Raw genomic sequence first — 20140 nt, 5'->3', positions numbered from 1 at the left:
AACATTGGCAAGGACCTCGTGTTTGGGAAAAGAAAAGCAGATTTGGTAAGAAGAATCAACAAGGAAAACATGGAAAATAAGATGGTAGTGATACTGAATTCATATATTTCCAACTTTTCTTTTATAAAAAAAAAACCAAGGAATTGAATTTGTACTTTGGAGGCACCTGAAAGGTGTGAGCATAGATTGCAAAATGCTTTTGTTATTTAATTGGCTTATGGACTTTGAAGATAATTCCATGCAATTAGCCTGTTCGCTTTGCATTAAAGTTCATTATTGTTACAGTTTCATAAGGTTAAGAATTATGCTCCCACCTCCTATTGTTTATATACACTCCAATCTTCATAGATTAGTGAGTATTGATCTCAGTCATTTTTGAGGCCTTAATCATCTTACATGAGAAATGACTAGAATGATTAAATGCACATAGGTCTGATAAGAGAGTGAGTATCCCTCGTTACTGGTTGCAAAATAGGAGTCCTGTTACAACTCAGATTACAAAATCCATATATTGGAGGTTAGTTCACAGCAAAATTCATGCCAGTGGCATGATGGTATATTATAATGAGGGCTGGGGCTCTACACTGGATGCTATCCCCTTCTCTAACATGTAAGAGGATACGTCATGGAAAATCCTTATGGGGGAAATCAAAGAAAACTTGGTAATAGCATTTAGACAAACATAAACCCAAGAAACAGCTGTTTTAAGATTTGGGGAAAATAGTCTCTGAAATATAATTGAGGTAATACAGTTGCAATTAAAATATTTTTTTCTGTGCTAGGACAAGTTTAATGGAAAACGTTGTACAGTCTTTGGAAAATTACAATTGCTCAGGATCTTTACCAGTTATCGTCAAACAATAAGAAACTGTCTGTAGAGGCATGACATCACATACTGACAACCACCGTACTTTCTGAGTCTTTTTATATAGGAATTACATGTTCAGAGTTAAAAGTTAGTCAAAATGAAATGCATTAAAAAGTATCAGAAAGTGTCAAATAGAAAAAGAGCAATACAAACAAGCCAAAGACAAGAAAACATTTTTCCAGACTATTGATGTATTGAATGTAATACAGAGAGAGGCATGGGGCTTTATGTATAGACTTTTGGCCACTGAAGATGGGAACACCAGCCAAACAGGATCTCAGAAGCATTTCCAGGCTCATGAACAACACCATGGGAAGACAAAAGCAAACAGGACATGTGGTCTCTAGTAAAGCAAGGCCATTATAGTCCAATTTTGATTTCTTACCTCTAACAAAATTCTTGTTTTACAGAGTGAAGAGAAGGGCTACAGTTTCCACATTTAAAAACCATAGTTGTGAAGCAGTTAAACTTGGCTTTGATCATGTTCAGAAGTTGCAAAGGGACACCAAAAGCTAGCTCCTTTCTTAAGTAGGATGATGCCAGAAGCAGATCACTGGAGGAGGCTGCCTGGAGCCATCCCGAGCCTGGACATGGCAAGATGGCTGTGCTGCAGATCCATCGCCTGTACGGTCAGGGTTAAAGCAGTTCTTGTCCACCGAGAGCCCCTGGCTATTAAAATGAACTCATCCTTACAAGTTACAGGATTGCTGCCAATCAGAAGAAGTACTCTTTCTGACTTTCACCGACAGCGTTTTGGATATGAAGCTCGCTTTTCAAAACAGCCTCGGCACTGTCTACGTTCTCTGACCTTTTTGCTTCATTTCTTTTGTATAACCTTTTCTGTTGATAAATGCGAACAGCTATGGCAGAGACACAAAGCAAGATAAAGATCACAACAGCTATCAGACCTAGAGAAAGAAGAGAAAAGAAATATCCAGTCAGAATAGACACTGTGTCAGGTTCATTGCTTAATTAGGCCTGGGAATATTATTTTCCATTGAAGTCAACCTTCTACATGATATAAATTAGAAACAAGAAAACCTCTCAAGTTTCTGATTAAAGCAGTATCATAATAAAGCTTATTTAGGGATTCCATCAACTCTGTGTGGTCTCTTCCATTAATCCTGAATGTGCATTATACTGGATCTGCTTCATGTGTTCCTATTTATCATGAAGCATCACTTGCACATTTCTATGACCAAGTATTGCTTCATAATTAGACATGACAACATTTTAATTATTTTTGAAATTATAGTTATGTATAATGCAGTAAAGGGATTGCATTTTGTGATTAAATATGTAACAATGTCAATGAAATTGACTTTACAATCAACTGTATGTTATGTACACAAATAGTGTTAATAATAAAATGTAGATATGAGTATGTAAATATGTTAAAATTTTCTGCATGATGAATACTGGGTTTTGAAACTTTGGATTCTATATAAATAGTTTAAGACTACAATTCTTAGTTGTGCCCACAGTTATCAACTCTAAAGTGACATGAGAGCCTTGACATGGAGTGTGAACCCTGGAAAGCTCTCTGGACACACTGGAATGGGGACCCATAGAGTGAAAATTAGTATTCCATAATAGATCTAAGTTGATTTCTCATGGTGACAAAATTCTCACTAATGGTATATGATGATGGCAGGGAAAATTTCAGTGGTTAGCACAAATGAAGATCAGGACACCAAATTGTAGTACGTGTCATTGAGTTTATGGCATAGCAGACATTGTACTGATAGGCAAAAGCCAATCTCATTTAAAGATGTTCTCCATTAAACACTCAAAATTACTAATTCCACTAAATCTTGACCCCTGACTACAAGTCTTTCTAATAGGTTGTGTATTGAAACAGGATATATATATATATATATATATATATATATATATATATATATGTCTGGTGCACACTGAAGGGTGATTCCTGATTCCAGAAAATGCATTCAGCAAACATTTGAGTCATAAGTCAAACTGTCTTTTACACTTCAGTCACACCATTTTTATATAAAAGATCAAGTAATAAGCAAATCACAGTCCTTAGATATCTATGTTCTCTCTCAACTGAATGAAGAAAATCTGTTACTCAAGAAAAGCATCTAATGGAATTTCCTGCTAATGATAAAAGTCAAAAGAGTCAAATAAAAGCATAGAATATAGAAAATTATTATTTGTCACCATGATCTTAAGAGATTCTTTAAAATTGTCAGGAAGGCATTAATAGACAAATGCAGACTCTTAAAAAATAGATAATATTAAATTAACAGTGTGGATCAAATTTGACTCAGAAAAACTGAGACTCCATACTCTTTTGTTCATATCTTTTGAACTTGCTACATTTCTGAGGATGAGCTTGAACTGCTGGTAACCCTGTCCCTATTAGCTAAGTACAGGATCAGTAGTATTCAGAACCACACCCAGTTTATGCCGTTCCATGGATGAAACCCAGGGTTTCAAGCATACCACACAAGCATTCTGCCAGCTGAGCTACATTCCAAGCCCTAAGACTCCATTCCAATATAAATAAATGTGGGTGTGTATAATGACATTAAATCAAAACATGAAGGTACTTGGAAGTTTCAGTAAGATTCACCAAGCAAAATCTTCTTGGAAAATGATAATGTTGTTGACCCTAAGCCAATTTTTGCATAAGTCAGGCTTACCCAAGAAAGATAGTAATGACTCTAGTATGCATTTGGTAATTTTACTAATGGGTATGGCTACTTAACCATATCAACAACCATTTTTAGTCAGGGTATTCATGCATTGCTATATATTTTGTCTCTATTCCTTCTAAAAACAATTAACTGACTTGCTATAGTTAGTTCACTAATCTTATAAAGTTTCTAGCTCAGAGAAAGGGATTCTGAGTAATTATAAATCGAAAGAAATGATATAGTATGTTTAAGAGAGCACAATTGTAGTTACTAAAATGAATGTCAGCATCATATTGGTCTAGAAGGGACATCCACATAATCTGTATCAGGGATAGTCCCTGACTTTTTTCTTTTTTTCTGTGAGTATGTGATTTAGCGCTTTCAATTTGGGGAAAGTTTCATGCCATTGATTTTTGTGTTCAAGGAAAACATCTTGAACTTAACCCCAAAAGTCCCCCAAACAAGCAATTTAGTATATTCATAATAAATAAAATAAACTACTATGTTCTATGTCGTTGTACTCAAAGCAGCATGAGAATGTGCTCTGGGGAGAAATGTATGCAGGTTTCTGTCTGTCTGAAACAGTCTATCTTTATCCTCACAGTCTGGCTAGAAATAGTTCATGTCTGCATCATCATTGTAAAACACCTCACTAAGTGTATCCTCCTTTCATATTACTTTGTTTATAAACAAAGAGGATGGCTACCCACAGCTGAGAACACAAGAGGATTATCTCCTCTGGGGAAAATTATGAATGCATCAACTGTGGCTACACACTAGGTATGATTTATAACTAGCACAACAATGGGATAGAAGCCTATCTGGGTACTACCAGACAGAGCACCATAATGGAGGACCCTAGGCTGTGAACAAGCAGACAACCTGCACATGTTGGCATGAGACCTTTGGAACTTCCATGGCCATTCCCAGCTGCTCTGATACCGAACCTCAGTCCTGACAGAGATCAAAACCAGATGGAATGAAGTTTCATGGATGTTGATGAGCCTGGAGGGGCAAACCTGGATGGCGGGCTCTCTCTCTCTCTCTCTCTCTCTCTCTCTCTCTCTCTCTCTCTCTCTCTCTCTCTCTCTCTCTCTGCTCTGAGTGTGTGAGAGAGCTAGGCAAGAAGATTACTGACTAAGTCATTTTGCCTAAGCAGGAACCCTACTTTAAAATGCTGAGCATGTTACAGACCTCATAACTGTAAGTAGGGTTTTAATGTAGACTGTGTTTCCATTAGACTATTCTGATAACTACCCATACTCAAGATTAAACTAATCTTTCCCCTGCCCCCCCCAAAAAAGAGGAAGAGTTGTTTTGTTTGTTAGGGAATTAAAATTAAACAAGAATTCTATTTCATGTACCTTTAACTTATAGATATTTAGTTTAAGGGGAGAAGAATAGAAATAACAATGGAGAGAAACTTTGACTATTACTATTCACCATCTAAAAAAGGAGTTTACCTGCTGGTGAGAGTTCATATATAGATGAGAGACAGCACAAATTATTCATACACAGACATTCACACACACACACACACACACACACACACACACACACACACACACACACACACACAGCCAAGATCAAAAGCAAAATGTTTAAAAGGCAGGGGCTAGAGAGATGACTCAGTAGTACTGCTCCTGTAGAGGAAACGGGTTCAGTTTTAAACTCCCATATTTGCTATTTGCCCATAACCCAATTTCAGGGGATCCCTCTTCTGATCCTCATGGGCACTTTTGTTGTGATAAAACACCAAAGCAATATGGGGAGGAAAGGATTTATATCAATCTGACAAGGTCACATTCCATCACTGAGGGAATCCATCACTGAGGGAAGTTAGAGTAGGAATCCAAGGCAAGAACCTGGAGTCAGGAACTAGTGCAGAGGCCAAGGAATGCTGTTTTGGGGTTTATTTTTATTTTTTAATTTCATTTTACATTCCAACCACAGTTGTCCCTCCCACTCCTCCTCCCAACCTCCCTTGCCTCCCCCCCCCCCCCCGCCCAGCCTACCCCCTTATCTACTCCTCCCAACAAGTTAAGGGCTCCCATAGGGAATCAACAAAGTCTGGCATATGAGATTGGGGCAGGACCAGGCTCCTCCTCCAACCCTTGCATTACTGCTGAGCATTGCATCCCACCATAGGGAATGAGGTCCAACAAGCCAGCTCATGACCAGGGGTAGATCTTGGTCCTACTGCCAGGGTCCCCTAAGATAGACCAAGCTTCACAACTGTCACCCACATGCAGAGGGCCTGGGTTGCTCCCATAGAGACTCCACAGCTGTTGGTTCAGAGTTTATGAGTTTCCAGGAGCTTACTGTTTACAGGTTTGTTCCCCCTGACTTGCTCAATTGGCTTTCTTATGTAACTCAGGACCACCTGCCAAGAGGTGGCGCTGTGCTCTGTGGGACAGACCTACCCAAATCAATCACCAGTAAAGATAATTGCCTGTACACTGATCCTATGAAGGCATTTTCTCAATTAAGAGTCCCTCTTCCCAAATATGGCTCAGATTGTGTGAAGTTGACAAAAACCAACCAGCACTGGCAACTTCACTCATAATGCATATTCACACACACACACACACACACACACACACACACACACACACACACACACTTATGAATAAAATTAAATTATTTAAAATGGATTCAGTATGAGGCCCACATAAAAGTTTCCCAAGTGTACTTTATCTGGGTATCAGGCTGAATAGTTATTTATTTTATGCATCCATATGATATTCTGAGTGCAGAGCAATGGTAAGGCACTTAACATTTCAGTCCTCTGATTAACAGCCCCTGAAGAGCATTAATCAGGAAGAAAAGCTCTAGTTCTGAATTTGGTTTGAGTAACATATACCTCAAATAAGATGCTGTGACATTAAAGATATTTTTAAAGTTTCTGTGTGTATTATACAATTTAAAAATTACTAAGAACCACTTTCAACCTATTAACCTAAGATTTGATAAGCACTGTAAGTATAGTATTCTTTTATAGGCATGTCTAAATGATGGTATATCTATTTTAATAAGCATTAAAGAAACACAAAATGCATATTCCTAATGTTAATCTAGAGATTTTTTTCCTACTTGGATATGAGCCCTTGCAGAAGCAATGATATGTCTAGGGAAATAAATGCACAGTAGTCACTATGGCTTGCAGATGGCCGTCTTTAAGCTATAAACACTGTTCATTTTTGCATAGCTTAGTAACTGATCTTGGAGTATGATGCTTTAGTGAGAGCATCCTATTTACACAGAGAATATCCAAGGAAGCCAGGAATTTGGGAAGATTCTATGAGGCTATCCCAAATAAAAGTTGTAAACCATTCCTTCTTCAAGTTCAGTGCCTGGGAAAGTGTACACAAGAGCAGATCTGTCAACATTCCATCATGGACAGGAGACAGCCAAGAGGCCCTGCCCCTTCCTGAAAGTTATATGTAGTGAAAGGATGCTGGGAGTAGGGGAGCTGTTTTCTTCATCAGTGTAGCTGAGGGTAAGTTGTCCATGTCCTACTAGATAGCCTCCCATCTATGTCCAATGCAAGTAACCTAATTCAACTCAACGAATGTGGGTCACACAAAAGTAAAGGCATGAAAATAGGACTGGGGCTTGCTGGGACGTAGATGGGTTCATGGGAATGGGGGGTGGACAAGAGAGGGTAATAGAGAATGAATATGATCAAAATACATTGTATACATGTATGAAATGCAAAGAATAAAATAATTAAAAACAGTTCATTGTATGGCAATTAAGATATGTGAACTCCCATGGCCATGCAGCAGCAGGGGTCTGGGTCCTTGTTGGTGGACCATGTTACCACCAAAGTTCATTCAGAAGCTACTGGTCTAGGCTATTTCCTGGGGCCATGTTGATGCCCAAGGGCTGTGCAGAGCTGCTCCCACCACTCACTCACTGCAGCAGTTAGGAGGGAGAGGGGCCCACACCTTGCCTGGGCAACACAGGAGAGTGGGCCCTGGTGGCATGGGTGCTGGAGTACTGACTCTGAGGACATGAGCACAGGAGAGCTGACCCCACGTCTTGTTTTGCCTCCTGTAGCATTCAGGTAAGCTGATCCTCCCCTTCCCAGAGCAGTGTTGGAGAGCTGGTCCTGATGGCATGAGTGAGGAAGAGCTGGCCTTGAAGGGTAAGCAGTGAAGAGTGGGTCCCACCCCTTGCCAGGTGCTATAAACAGGAGAGTTGGACCACCCCTTACCTGGGCTCTGCAGGAGAACTGATTCTGGTGGTGTAGGCACAGAAGAGTGGGTGGGCTGACCAACTCAACTACCACCCAAGCCCAGACCCAGGGCTTTGAGGTGCCCCATGTCATCATTATCCATCTAATAACTGCTGGGGTGTGTAAAGGCAGAGTTCTCCAAAACCAAATCTTCAGATCTCCATGACACAGGGCAACAACAGGATGTCTGAAGAGCCCCAGTGAGGATCCAGTATTGATAGTGTAGCAGAAGCCAGAGGCTTCAAATCAGACCAAGGACTCAATGCAATGAACATTAAAGCAAAACTATTTGGCCAAAGGAGTATACTGGGTAACACACTGAAACTTCCACAGCAAATATTTTTCATTTATATTTTAAATTTTTTATCCTTTTTATTTTGTTTTCTTTTGGAGGGAGGTTGCAAGGGTGGAGGGTATATATGGAGGGATGGGAGATGAGTAGGATTGGGGTGCATGATATGAAATTCACAAAGAATCAATACAAAGTTTAAAAAAGAAAAGATACGTGAACTTCTCTCCCAATTCTGGGAATTGACCGTAAGACCTCATGCTTGTGGGCCAGGCATGCTACCACTTAACTGCATCCCCAGTGAAAATATGGAGATTCTTTGCAGACAGTTTTCTAGGGCTTAATTCAGTATTATTAGTAATAATAATAAAAGCCCAACCAAAATGTTCACACATGCTTCCCACTTACCTCCAATTACGGCAGAGTCACTTCTGATTGCATGCGTGAGAGGTTCTCTGTCATCCATCTTTCCAGAATGATCTACAGTTAAAGCACAAAATGGACAGGGTGATACACCTAAGCAGCAGGAAGAAATTCTGAAGAATTCATCAGTTTTAAAACAGAGCAAAACAATAGAAGTGAGCGTGAGAACCCTGTGACTTTCAATTTAACAATGTCAACTGTAAATGAATAAGAAATAAAGACCCCAGAAAAGCATTGATGAAGAAGAGATCTGAAGAGTAAACAAAAGCAATTTCCAGTAGCCATCTTGAGAATAACATCATTAGGAAATTTTCCAAATCCTGTGGACAAGTCCATTTGTGACGCAGGAGGGAGAGAGTCTTAAATTACCTGCAAATGAATGTGTCCTTTCTCTTGATGTGGCATCGGTGCCAGCAGGGGCCACACAGCTAGACTCTGTCACATGCCCTGTCACAGTGACAGGGGCTGGGTGACTAGGGTGCAGGGCAGCCTTCAGAGGTGCAACATGGTTGAACTGCACTGCAGAGAGGCAGCCTGTGAAGCCATGGGCTGCAGCCAGTGCTGTCTCCTGGTCAACATCACTGTACTCTATAAAGAAAGACAGCAACATGATTAAGGGTGGCAAGCATGAAGTACAGTGAAGCAGAAGTTCAATACCTTGCATCTGTGAATACAACATCAAGACATGTCCAACTTCTAACTCTTTCTTCTGTCTTTATTGAAAGAATTGGATCTGTTAAGTCTTTCTGTAAATAGTGCTGAGCCTTCAGGGTTAATGAAGAAAGTTTGCAAACATGGCTCATTAAGAACACTATAGTCTCAGCAGATGATTAAAACAGCCTTAAGAATGGATGAGGCTATGAACTAATGAGGGGGTCAAAAGATTTCATGTTTTTTTTCTTCCTGTTTGAGACATAGTCCCATGCAGTCCAGCCTGGTCTCAACTTCCATATGTTATCAAGGATGACCTTGAACTTCTGATTTTCCTGCTTCTATCTCCCAAGTGCTGGGATTATAGGAGTGCACCACCATGCCTGGTTTTGTGCTTTGTTGTGGATCAACCATAAGTCTTCGTGCATGCTAGGCAACTACCTTTCCAACAGCTACATCTTAGCAGTCAATATTCTAGAATAGATCAAAATATATTTATTGTGAGAAATCAATATCAAGAGATGTGTCCTAGGTTTAGAGATTAGTTCTGCTCAGCTTTTGCAATTCAAACCAAGAAAATAACATAAGCTACAGGAAAAATTGGCCTCTGAAACCCCCTATCAATTGTCCAAGCTAACAAGTCTCTCCTGTTGAAAGTTTTCTGATTCTGCATCATGATTCCATCTGAACATTCTGGGAGACTAGTACAAACACAGCCAGCTCTGGGAACTTCATCTCTCATTGCTTTATGTCTTAATGCTAGCCTGTTATGTAGAAATATGTTTGTGACCTCTGTAGGTAGGCAACCTCTCATTCCATAAGTCTATTATGTGAAAGAGATTAGTTCAAATGCAAAATAATAATTCATAATTTAGTAGCTAAGACTATAAAACAGATAACAGTATTTTTTACAAGAATTAAATTGAAACAAAGGGAATTTAGTATAGAGCAGTTGTTGTTTTGTTTTGATATGGTATGGCTTGGTTTGATTTAGGGTTTTTTTTTTTTTTGAGACAAGATCTTATTGCATAGAGCAGGCCAACCTTGAACACTTTGTAACTGAGGGTGACTTCAAACTCCTGATACTCCAGCCCCAATTTCCCAAGTACTGTTATCACAGACATATACTATACCCAGCTTTTCCTGTAGTATTTTAAATTGCAAAGATCATCAGACTATGATGCATTCATCCATTCAACAGGGTCAAAAATTGCATCATTACCTTCCCTTACATCACATGTGTGTGCACAAAGATGTGTATTTTTCTTTCAAGAATTTAATGAATATTAGGCATTTGCTGGGGCACATATGGAAAGCACATTGTTTTAAGAGATAGCCATGCTATTATTTAAATTTCATGGTAGCTGCAAAGAATATCTTATTGCCACCACACAGATGTGATACTTGGGCCTAGAATTGTTTTTAGTGAGTTGTCTGTGGTTACAGGATTGTTGACATTATATTATGTACCCCAGACCAGTTGGGCCCCCCAAATCACAAGCTCCTTTTGTTCATGAATCAATTTATAGTTCAGTCTTTCCTTCACTGTATTCCTGTCTCTGGCAATGTCTTTTGTTGTTGTTGTGTTGAAGGATATCAGGTCTTGAACATTATTTTTTAAATAACTCCAGGCATCTCAATTCTGAGTCTGTCATTTCTTGTAATAGCTAGGTTTCTGAAGAACATTTTCTTTTGGCTCCATTTTCATTCGCATTTTATATCTAATGATAAAAAATAACATTGATGAAAGGTTTCCCATTATGAGACTCATTCTCTATAAAAAGAATCCTGGAGATTAGGGACAGAGCATCGCTTTTTGGTTATGGCCTTTAATCATTTCCAGAAGAGTTCATCATCTCATTCTTAATTAGCCATACTTAAAATCCTCTGTTCATTAACCTGGGAGACCTTAACAGTAGTGGTGAAAAGCTCAACAGATCTAACTCTCTGAATACGGACAGAAGCAAAAGGAATCCAGCTGCTATACATGAAGTGCTAGTGCTAGTAACAGACTCAGAAGACACATATCTGGGACCAAGTATTCTGCCTCAGGAGGCTGTGACCTGATTCTATGCTCTCCTGCCTAGATAAAGGGAGCACTGAGGATTTATCACTCCTGGCTCATACAGAAGATCATGAGCTCCAGAAATAGATCACTGGTTCTTGTGATGGTTTGTCAAGTTGACACAACTTAAGAATCACCTGTGAAGAGAGTTTCAATGAGGAATTATCTAGATCAAGTTAATCTAGGCACGTGTCCATGAGGGATTGTCTTAATTAAGGTGATGGATGTGAGAAGACCCAGCCTACTGTGGGAAGCACCATTTGCTAGGCATGGGAAGTGATCTGTTTAAGAGTAGAGAGATTGTGATGATCACTGGCAGGCAAGCAAATCAGCATGCATTAATTTATTTTATCTCTGCTCTTGACTTAGATGTGATGTGTCTACCTGGTTAAAGTTCTTGCTATGCCTTCTCCATGACTGGAACTGAGATCTAAAATAACTCCTCAACACATGATGTTTGGTTGTTCCACCCCCACAGAAATAAAAGTCCTTCAGTCCATCATCATTCTGGTCATACTGACAAATGTACAAGTCCCATATCCATGGGTTCAAGGTTCAACATCCATACATTGAAGCACCCACAGACCCAAAATATCTTCCTCAAATGCTATCCAATACCAAGTGGTCATCCCTGAAAATGTACATACAACTAACATTATACAGGCTATATTTATATACATGTATGCATGCTATAGCAATTAGTGAAAAAGAGACTATGAATTTGAAACAGAGCCAGGAGGGTTACATAGGAAGATTTGAAGGGAGATGAGATAAGGGTAATATTTAATTATAATCTCAAAAAGAACACTAGTTTGACAATTCACCACTGAGGAATATCAACTTTACAAGAAGTTCTAAAGGATAGCATAATTATGTTCCAAATTTTATGTATTTGTTTTTCATTTTGTTGTGTTTGGGGGGGTTGACATTGTTTACTCAACAACAGAGTATAATGACTAATTGTAGACCATTTCCATTGTGTTTGGCACTAGAAGTAACCAAGGCGTGACTGTAAATATGTAGGAGATATACATAGACTACATACTAATACCCTCACATTTTATGAGTAACTGGAGCTCATTCAGACTTTGATATACACAGGACTTCTAGAACTGAATGAATTGCCCTTGTTTAGAGGGACAACAATAAGTTCATAAGTACAGGTATTTATAGAAAAGGACACCACTTTTACTTTAGGAACATTTTTATAACTTTGATAATTTCTAAAAATGGCATATATGTTAATAGCAATACTTTCATATTTTCTACAATACTTGCATGAATAAAAGTTCTGTAGACTTTTAAAATATTTGTAAGTTTTTGATCCAGAATGTACAGTCAATATTTATTTCCCTCATGAAACTATCCAATATGAAGTACAGCCTGAAAACTTCAACGCTACAAAGTGAAAACATTTTACCTATCTAGAAATTACTGTTCAAAAACTTATACCTATTAAACTTAAAATGGGTAGTTAATCCATTGCTGTTTATTGTTTTCAGAGCTAAGAAGGCAGGAAACAAGTCCCTTGCTTCCCAGTCACCTTATATTTTAGTAAGAGGACAGATAAGAAACAGTAATAGAACTAGTGATGTTTCTATATAGGAAGTAACCTGGACACTGCAATGAATGTATGTGGTACAGGGCTTGGTCTTGATGAATTGGGTTATTTTTTGTGATTACTGTAGAGATGAGTCTTGCTATGCCCCCCTTAATGTGTGGAGATCATTATGCACCTCCTGAATCTATTGCTTCTTTACAATGTATCTGATACGCTTGTGTGTCTCTCTTTTGCTCCTCATGGATTATTTTCTCTCAATATTCTACAGAGGACATAGTAAACCCTTTATTTTTGAAAAAAATATTTTGTTATTTTTAATTATGTGTAGTTGTGTGCATCTGCCTGTGGATATGTGAACATGAGTGCAGGTACCCAATGAGAACAGAGAGATCATATTCCCTGGATACAGAATTACAGATGGCTGTGAGCTGCCTAGTGCAGATGATGGGAACTGAACTCAGGTCCTCTTAAAGAGCAGCAACTGCTCTTAACCACTGAGTCACCACTCCATTCCCTTACAGTAAACCCTTTCAATATGCATGGTTTTCACTCAGCTTAGGAATTTTCATGTATCTCACATGACTATTGTTGGGCCGGTGCCCTTTTGATCACTTTGGGATGTCACATATTCATCCTGGGTCTCCTCTGCATCTTCTGCAAATCTATTTTACATTCTCATCTTTCCCATCAGTGGTAACTTACTTCTTCGTGGGTCAATCACCTTTCATTCGCTTCATCTTCTAGGAAATGAATTCAAGTGTCAATATAGATCAATCTTTCCAGTTTACTTTCTGGTTTGGCCTTCCAACTCTTTGTTTTGTTTTGGTTTTGCTTTGCTTTACTAGAATCTACTTAAATTACTTTTACTGAGTTTTATCTAGGCTGTCTGTCTCCTTGAATAACTTAATTTATGTAAAGAATCTTGCTGGTTGTTTTGTTTCTGTTTTGCTTGATGTTGAATCCTTTTTAATGATTAATTGTGATTGTCAGCTTGACTGGATTGAGAGGAGCCTAGCAGATTAGTTAAATAAAACCTTAGGTGCTTCTGTGAGGTGTTTTTACAAAGCATTAACTAAAGGGAAAAACAAAAGATACCCCTAAATGTGCTTAGCATAGAGCAAAATGTCTAACACCTCATTCTGTTTTCCATCTGCTTGCTAGGGCCCAGTAACATCCTGCCTTAGATGGTTGAAACTCAAATAAGGCTGACCACACAGGAGTTTATGTCCCCTCAGTCTGTAATGTCACATTGAGCTCAGTTGTTGGAGGAAACCTCTCTTCACAACATTGGAGTGCAAATGTCCCAGATATAAGGTCATCTTCATGCACCAAGAAACAATGAAAATATGCAAACTGGTGTGTTCTGGTGTTGGTCTTTACACATGTGATCTGGCCGGCCTTGGTAAGGCCAACATTTCCCAGGATATGTAAAATCTGAAATCTCTATATGAAATCTCTACAAGATGGCATAAAAACACTCTTGACCTTAAATGGAGAATCTTGGGATTTCTTCCTCACTGACACCCTCCTGCTCAACTAGCCCAACAGCTCCTTGTTTCAGGACCACTGAAAAATGGGATAGCATTAGAACTGGAAGTGGGAAGAAACCTCATGGGACTTAGTATTCTTTTCTCAGAATTCAGTCTAGTTGTCAGACAACATGAATAGTGTAGACTGGAGTTTCTCATAAGCAACCCACACCTTGGAAAAAGCCAGCATCCTCTGTATTCTAACAAGTGTTCTATCATTGTCAATGAGCAGAATTTATTTCTTTCCTATTATCTGATCCCTACAATGCCAATCCAGTGTCAAGGGCTAGAAAAGTGAAGGTAGAGGAGGGAATTGAGAACAAACCTCTCCAGTTCTTGTTTCTGGTTATAAAAATCCACAAATGACTCAAGGTTTTTGGGCAATTTCACCTATTAAAAAATAAGCCTTGATTGACTATGCCAACAAAGGGAATAACTTCTACTTGTGTGAAGAAGAAATCATTTAACAAACAGCCTACAAGAAAAATTGAGTTCCAGGAAATTAGGATTTGATGGAGTACCTTTTTAATACAGAGAAAGGAGTGTTTCTAGGAAGATATGGCAGTCAGTGTAAGAACAATGACAAGGAGTGATTTATAAAATTCCTCATGGTTCTCATAACCTACCCCCAAATTAAAAGTCTAAGAACTCTAACAAGAATAAATGCAACTAGCTTATAATGTCTTCTGTAGAAACAGCGGCCAACTTTAGAGAAGGTTTCAATGACTTTCATATGTAAGATAAAGATAAGGACGAATTGCCAGAAAATGGTGTCATGAATCACAGGAGCAGCCAAGGGAGAACAAACAGATGCTTTTGCCTCTGCGTATATTTAAGCCAAATAAAAACAGGTGTGAACGTAAAAGCAAGCAGCAAAGCAGACACCAAGAGCAACATAGGCAAAGATGTTAAGTCTAAAGGCACATACAAATCTACTGCTTTCAGATGCAAACTCAATACCCTAATCCACACAAAAGTTGCTTGTCGATAGCTTTCTGGAGAACCTTTATTCTCTTTTGCTGCAAAAGAAGCTGTCTCAACTTAAGTGTCATTAGAAAGTTTTACGAAATCAGCATCTTTAAGATGCTGCAATCTTGTTTCTAATTTAAATTAAAAAAATGGAGAAAAAAGGAATAACAATTCAAAGCAACCCTGAAAGACCAAAAAAAAACAGAAAGAAAGAAAGAAAGAAAGAAAGAAGGAAGGAAGGAAGGAAGGAAGGAAGGAAGGAAGGAAGGAAGGAAGGAAGGAAGGAAGAAATCTACTTCCGGTTGGAGAGATGGATCAGTGGTTAAGAGCACTCGTGGCAGCTGGACACTGGTAACACATACCTTTAATCCCAGCACTTGGGAATCAGAGGCAGGCAGACCTCAGTGAGTCTGAGGACAGCCTTGTCTACAAAGTGAGTTCCAGGACAGCCAGGGTTGTTACACAGAGAAACCTCATCTCAAAAAAACAAAACCAAACAGACAAAACAAAACAAAACAAACAAACAACAAAAAGAGTACATGTTGCTTAGGTGTTCCCAGCACCCATGTCAGGCAACTCACAGTCCCCTGTAACTACATCTCCAAGGAATGAGACCCTCCACTTTGACCTCTATGTGCACATGCACTTGAACACATAAAGCTACACACATATACACATAATGAAAACTAAAATAGCATGTTTGTCTAAAAGCAAAATCAACCTAAGAACGTTTAAATATACCTCCTTGGCTTTGCAGGAGGTTTTATACCCAATACATCTTTGAGATGAACATTTCAATCCTCCTAACCTTTCTCTGAGCAGACAGAATAGACATTCTCAAACCACACTTTTCTTTTGACCCAATCTAACTGTAACTACATAAATCCAAGTGTATTTCCTGTATCTACAGGCTCAGAAGCGGTCAATGATCCTGTGGGTTGTCACCAAAAGTGACTGCTGAGTTGAGTGAAAACAATCTTCAGGTTTTTCAGATCTCTTCTAACATGGAAAGAAAACCATGAGCAGGACTTAGAACTCAACCATCAAATGTATTTTGGATGGAAAAGTTGAAGTTAGTACAACCTAACAAACACAGACCCATGAACTGGATGTGTTTTATGCAACCTAGTTTCCCACTATCATCCTGAAGCATCAAAAGTATATTGTTGTCAATTTTCTTATGCGATTACAAATTTGACATAAAACAACAAAGAACAATTATTAGCTTCATTCAGTCTCTGAATAGTGATTTTTCTGGAGTTTTTACAAAGAGTTCAATTATATTGTTATTCAAAACAAGGGCATATTTTCCCATGAGAGGTTTTTTGCAACTTTAAGATTATGTAATTATCTTAATTAGGAGGTTTTTTAAATGTGGTATAATTGTAACCCAATAAAAGCTTAATGAATTATCAAAACAATTTATACCTACATTTCTTTGATTAATTACATATCAGAGAAATTACTTATTATAAAATCATTTTGTAAATGTTTAACTTAATGAATTTATTAACAAATCATTCACCTTTTAGAAAAGCTTTTTTTATCCTATGTGTATATGTGTGTCTGCAAGTGGGTATGTGCACCTGAGTGTAGTGACCATAGGGGCCAGAAGAGGGTGCTGTACCTCCAGATGTGGGTGCTGGAAACCAAACTTGGGTCCTCTGGAAGAAAAGTATGCACTCTTAACCACTGAGACATTTCTCCATTCTCTTTGACATTAGAACTTACAAAAGTTCTGAACAATGCACCTTAGAAAATGGTATGCATCCATCTCACAAGGAAGACAAGACTGAAAGGAGCCATTTTTCTTCCTCCTCTAAGATCTTGACTTTCATCCATGTTAACAAACCTGACTTTCAGGTATAGTACAGGAGTGAGTAATTTTTGGTGACAATGTTAAATTATGCTTTTAATACATTGACCAATCTCTATTGTTCCATTATACTTAAGAGGCAGCACTGACAGAATGTATATGTCATTGCCAATGCTCTAATCAGTATTAGAGATTATTATCAGATGAAAACATTTAGTATCTCCTACCTATGACTGTGCTCTCTTTCCATCTCAGCATTTCTTATCCACACACTACACCTGGCCAATACCTTCCTGCTCTCTTTCTCCTAACCACACTGGTTCTTTAATAACCGCCCCATCCTAGCTTTGTCTATGTATTCCTGATATAGGCACACTGAAGCATGTCCATAATTAAATGATACCTCTTTTCTTTTTATTATAGAACTGTTTTGTCTTACTGTTTTTTGTCAGGTTTCTAGATTCAGCACCTGATATGGCATGGTTTTTGGATCAATGATTTTCACTTCTGTGGTTGGCAGTTTTTGAAGTGTAAGCAGAGTTCTGTTTTATGATGCTTGACAACCAAATGATAGCACTGAGTGAGACAGCTCACTTGGAGAAGTGTGCTTGCCCATCCCACAGGAACCACTTACCCATGATTATATGCTCTGACAAAAAGCCCCAATTTCCATCTTATCATTTGTTCTATAATTACAATCAGGAAATATGCTTCTTCTGGCATCATGAATATCCCTCGGGTATTGTGGCATGATGCTTTGGAGCTCTATTCACGTAACAGGATTAGGAAAAATTGTGTTTATAAGTGTCCAACAGTTCTAAATGACATGAAAGACCCTCTGTAACTGACCACCATCTTTACAAGGACACAGTCTTGAAGTCACTCAGCCAGATTTTATGAATTTCTTTTAATCAAAAGATTATGAAACTGATGAATTTTCAAAACTAATTTTTGGCCTTTGTATCTTTTTTATTATAACTTGTACTTCCTTTTTCAATTTAATTTTAAAATAACTCATCATTATGTTGAGAGTCACCACACAGCATATTAACAAAGCCAGTGCCCTTGGGTTATCTAGGTCACCACCCTTCTCTTTTCTGACTGGTGAAGTTGAAGTAAGTTCTGCATACAGGAGTCCTGCACATCACATCTTGCTTTTAAACATCTTCTGTGGACGTGGGATAGACTGTATTTATACCTGGCCTAAATCTGCCTGGAAGTGGTTTAGGTGTACTTCTTGGCTCTGTAGCCCCAGAAGAAAGACACCATACCACATAGGCATAAGCTATTCCTCAGAATAAGCGAATAATCATCCAATTCTCATTTCAATAAACAGCTAACATATACAGTTATCCAAACATATCTCTCAAATCATAACTTTACAGGGATTGATTGATATGAAATGTAAATGTGACATGATATGGACTTATCTGAAGTGAGTTGCTTTGATAAAACTTTAATCCCCTTGCCTTAGTTTCAAATCTACTATTCTTGCTAGAGCTATTGACTTCCACTATGTTTTAAGTGTACTAGGGAGTTAGAAATGGTTACCAGTGTGACCTAATGGTTCCTTGGATTTCCTTGGTGTCTGTTGTTATGTCCTACTTTCGTTTCTGATTTTGTTAATTTGAATATTCTCTCTCTGCCTTTTATTTACTTTGGGTAAGGCTTTGTTTATCTTATTGATTTTCTCCAAGAACCAACTGTTTGTTTCCTTGATTCTTTGCATTGTTCTCTTAGTTTTTATTTTATTGATTTCATCCTTCATTAATTTCATGTCTTCTACTCTTCTTGGGTATGTATGCTTCTTTTTGTTCTACTGCCAACCAGAGAGCTTGCATGGGACTGACATAGGCCCTTTGTACATGTTACAGTTGTGTAGCTTGATCTTCTTGTGGGGCACTTAACAGTGGGAGGTGGGGTTTGTCTCTGAATCTGTTACCTGCTTTGGGTACCCTTTCCTCCTACTGGGTTGCCTCATACAGCCTTAATAGGGGAGAAGGTGTCTAGTCTTATGCAACTTGATTTGGCATTGCTGGTTGATACACATGGGAGGACTGCACTTTTCTGAATAGAATGGAGGAGGAGTGAATATGGGGGAGAAGAGAGAAAATTGGCAGAGGGACTAGGAAGAGAAACTGTGACTAGGCTGGGAAGCAATTAACTAATTAACTAACTAAAAAAAGAAAGAAAGAGTTACCAAATAATTCCTGGCACAGTTTGATGTGAATCTTTTTTTTTTTAAGTTTTACTACTTTGCTCAACATCTGCTAGTAATATTTAACAATGACAGTATCCCCAAATTATCTTCATTTCTTCCTAATTTTAAAAGAATATTAAAGACACTCAAGAAAATAACAGTATTTTCTGTATTTCTGTGCTTTTATCTGTCAAAGCAGTAAATCCAAGCAGGAAATCCAAGCAGGAAATCCAAGCAGTCTAAGTTTTTAGTTAAAAATGTAGACAAACTATAACTAAAAAATTGCCAATTTTATATGCTGTCTCATATAAGAAATATGCAGGATTTATTTTTAAATAAGTACTTAATATATTTTAGTTTGGGAGGAAATGGGCTCATTTTATGTAAAGCACTACTAGGGTACATCTTACTCAATTAAATATACAAGGACATGCTGCAATTACTGTAAACACCTACCTATAACATCTAGAAGGACAGTTACCTCCCCAACCATGGCAGGTAATCACCAAGCATGTGCTGAATTAAAACATGAATCAATGAGACAAACGGACTAACAAAACGGAAAAGCATATTTGGAAAAATGTGGACCTGTGAAAGTGTGCCACAGAGATCTTCAGCTAGAGGACCTGCCCTGCCTGGCTTTTCAGTCTACCCCATGCTCACTCACTGCCATAAGAGGCTTCTCAGGGACTGCTGGCCAAGGATGGAAACAGCAGACATTCTCATTCTTCACAACATTGGGACTCCTCAGATTTGACTCAGAAATCTCCAAAAGGTTTTTGTGGGTCTTTCTTAGATTGTACAGTGGTATAACAGACTTCTATTTCGACCCCAGTCTCTCCACCTGTAAAGACAGCTACTTGACTCAG

General features: G+C 38.4%; 1 protein-coding gene across 6 annotated transcripts in view; it reads right to left on the bottom strand.

Annotated features, from left to right (window-relative positions):
• Positions 1-1582: 1582 nt before the first annotated feature.
• Positions 1583-20140, bottom strand: part of Cntnap4 (contactin associated protein family member 4) — a 280275-nt gene continuing 261717 nt past the window's right edge. For 5 of the 6 annotated variants that reach the window (XM_027406068.2, XM_035441457.1, XM_035441456.1 and 2 more), the window contains 3 exons: positions 8850-9068; positions 8466-8537; positions 1583-1776 (listed from right to left, as the gene is read on the bottom strand). In XM_027406068.2, coding sequence (XP_027261869.1) covers positions 1583-1776; positions 8466-8537; positions 8850-9068 — 485 coding nt within the window. The remainder of the gene's footprint in view (positions 1777-8465; positions 8538-8849; positions 9069-20140) is intronic. The other variant, XM_035441454.1, reaches the window with a different exon arrangement.

Source organism: Cricetulus griseus, chromosome 3, assembly GCF_003668045.3.
Source record: "Cricetulus griseus strain 17A/GY chromosome 3, alternate assembly CriGri-PICRH-1.0, whole genome shotgun sequence".
In the NCBI taxonomy this organism is placed as follows: Eukaryota; Metazoa; Chordata; class Mammalia; order Rodentia; family Cricetidae; genus Cricetulus; species Cricetulus griseus.
The sequence above is the reverse complement of the archived record's forward strand: the minus strand, read 5'-3'. Positions and strand labels throughout refer to the sequence as shown.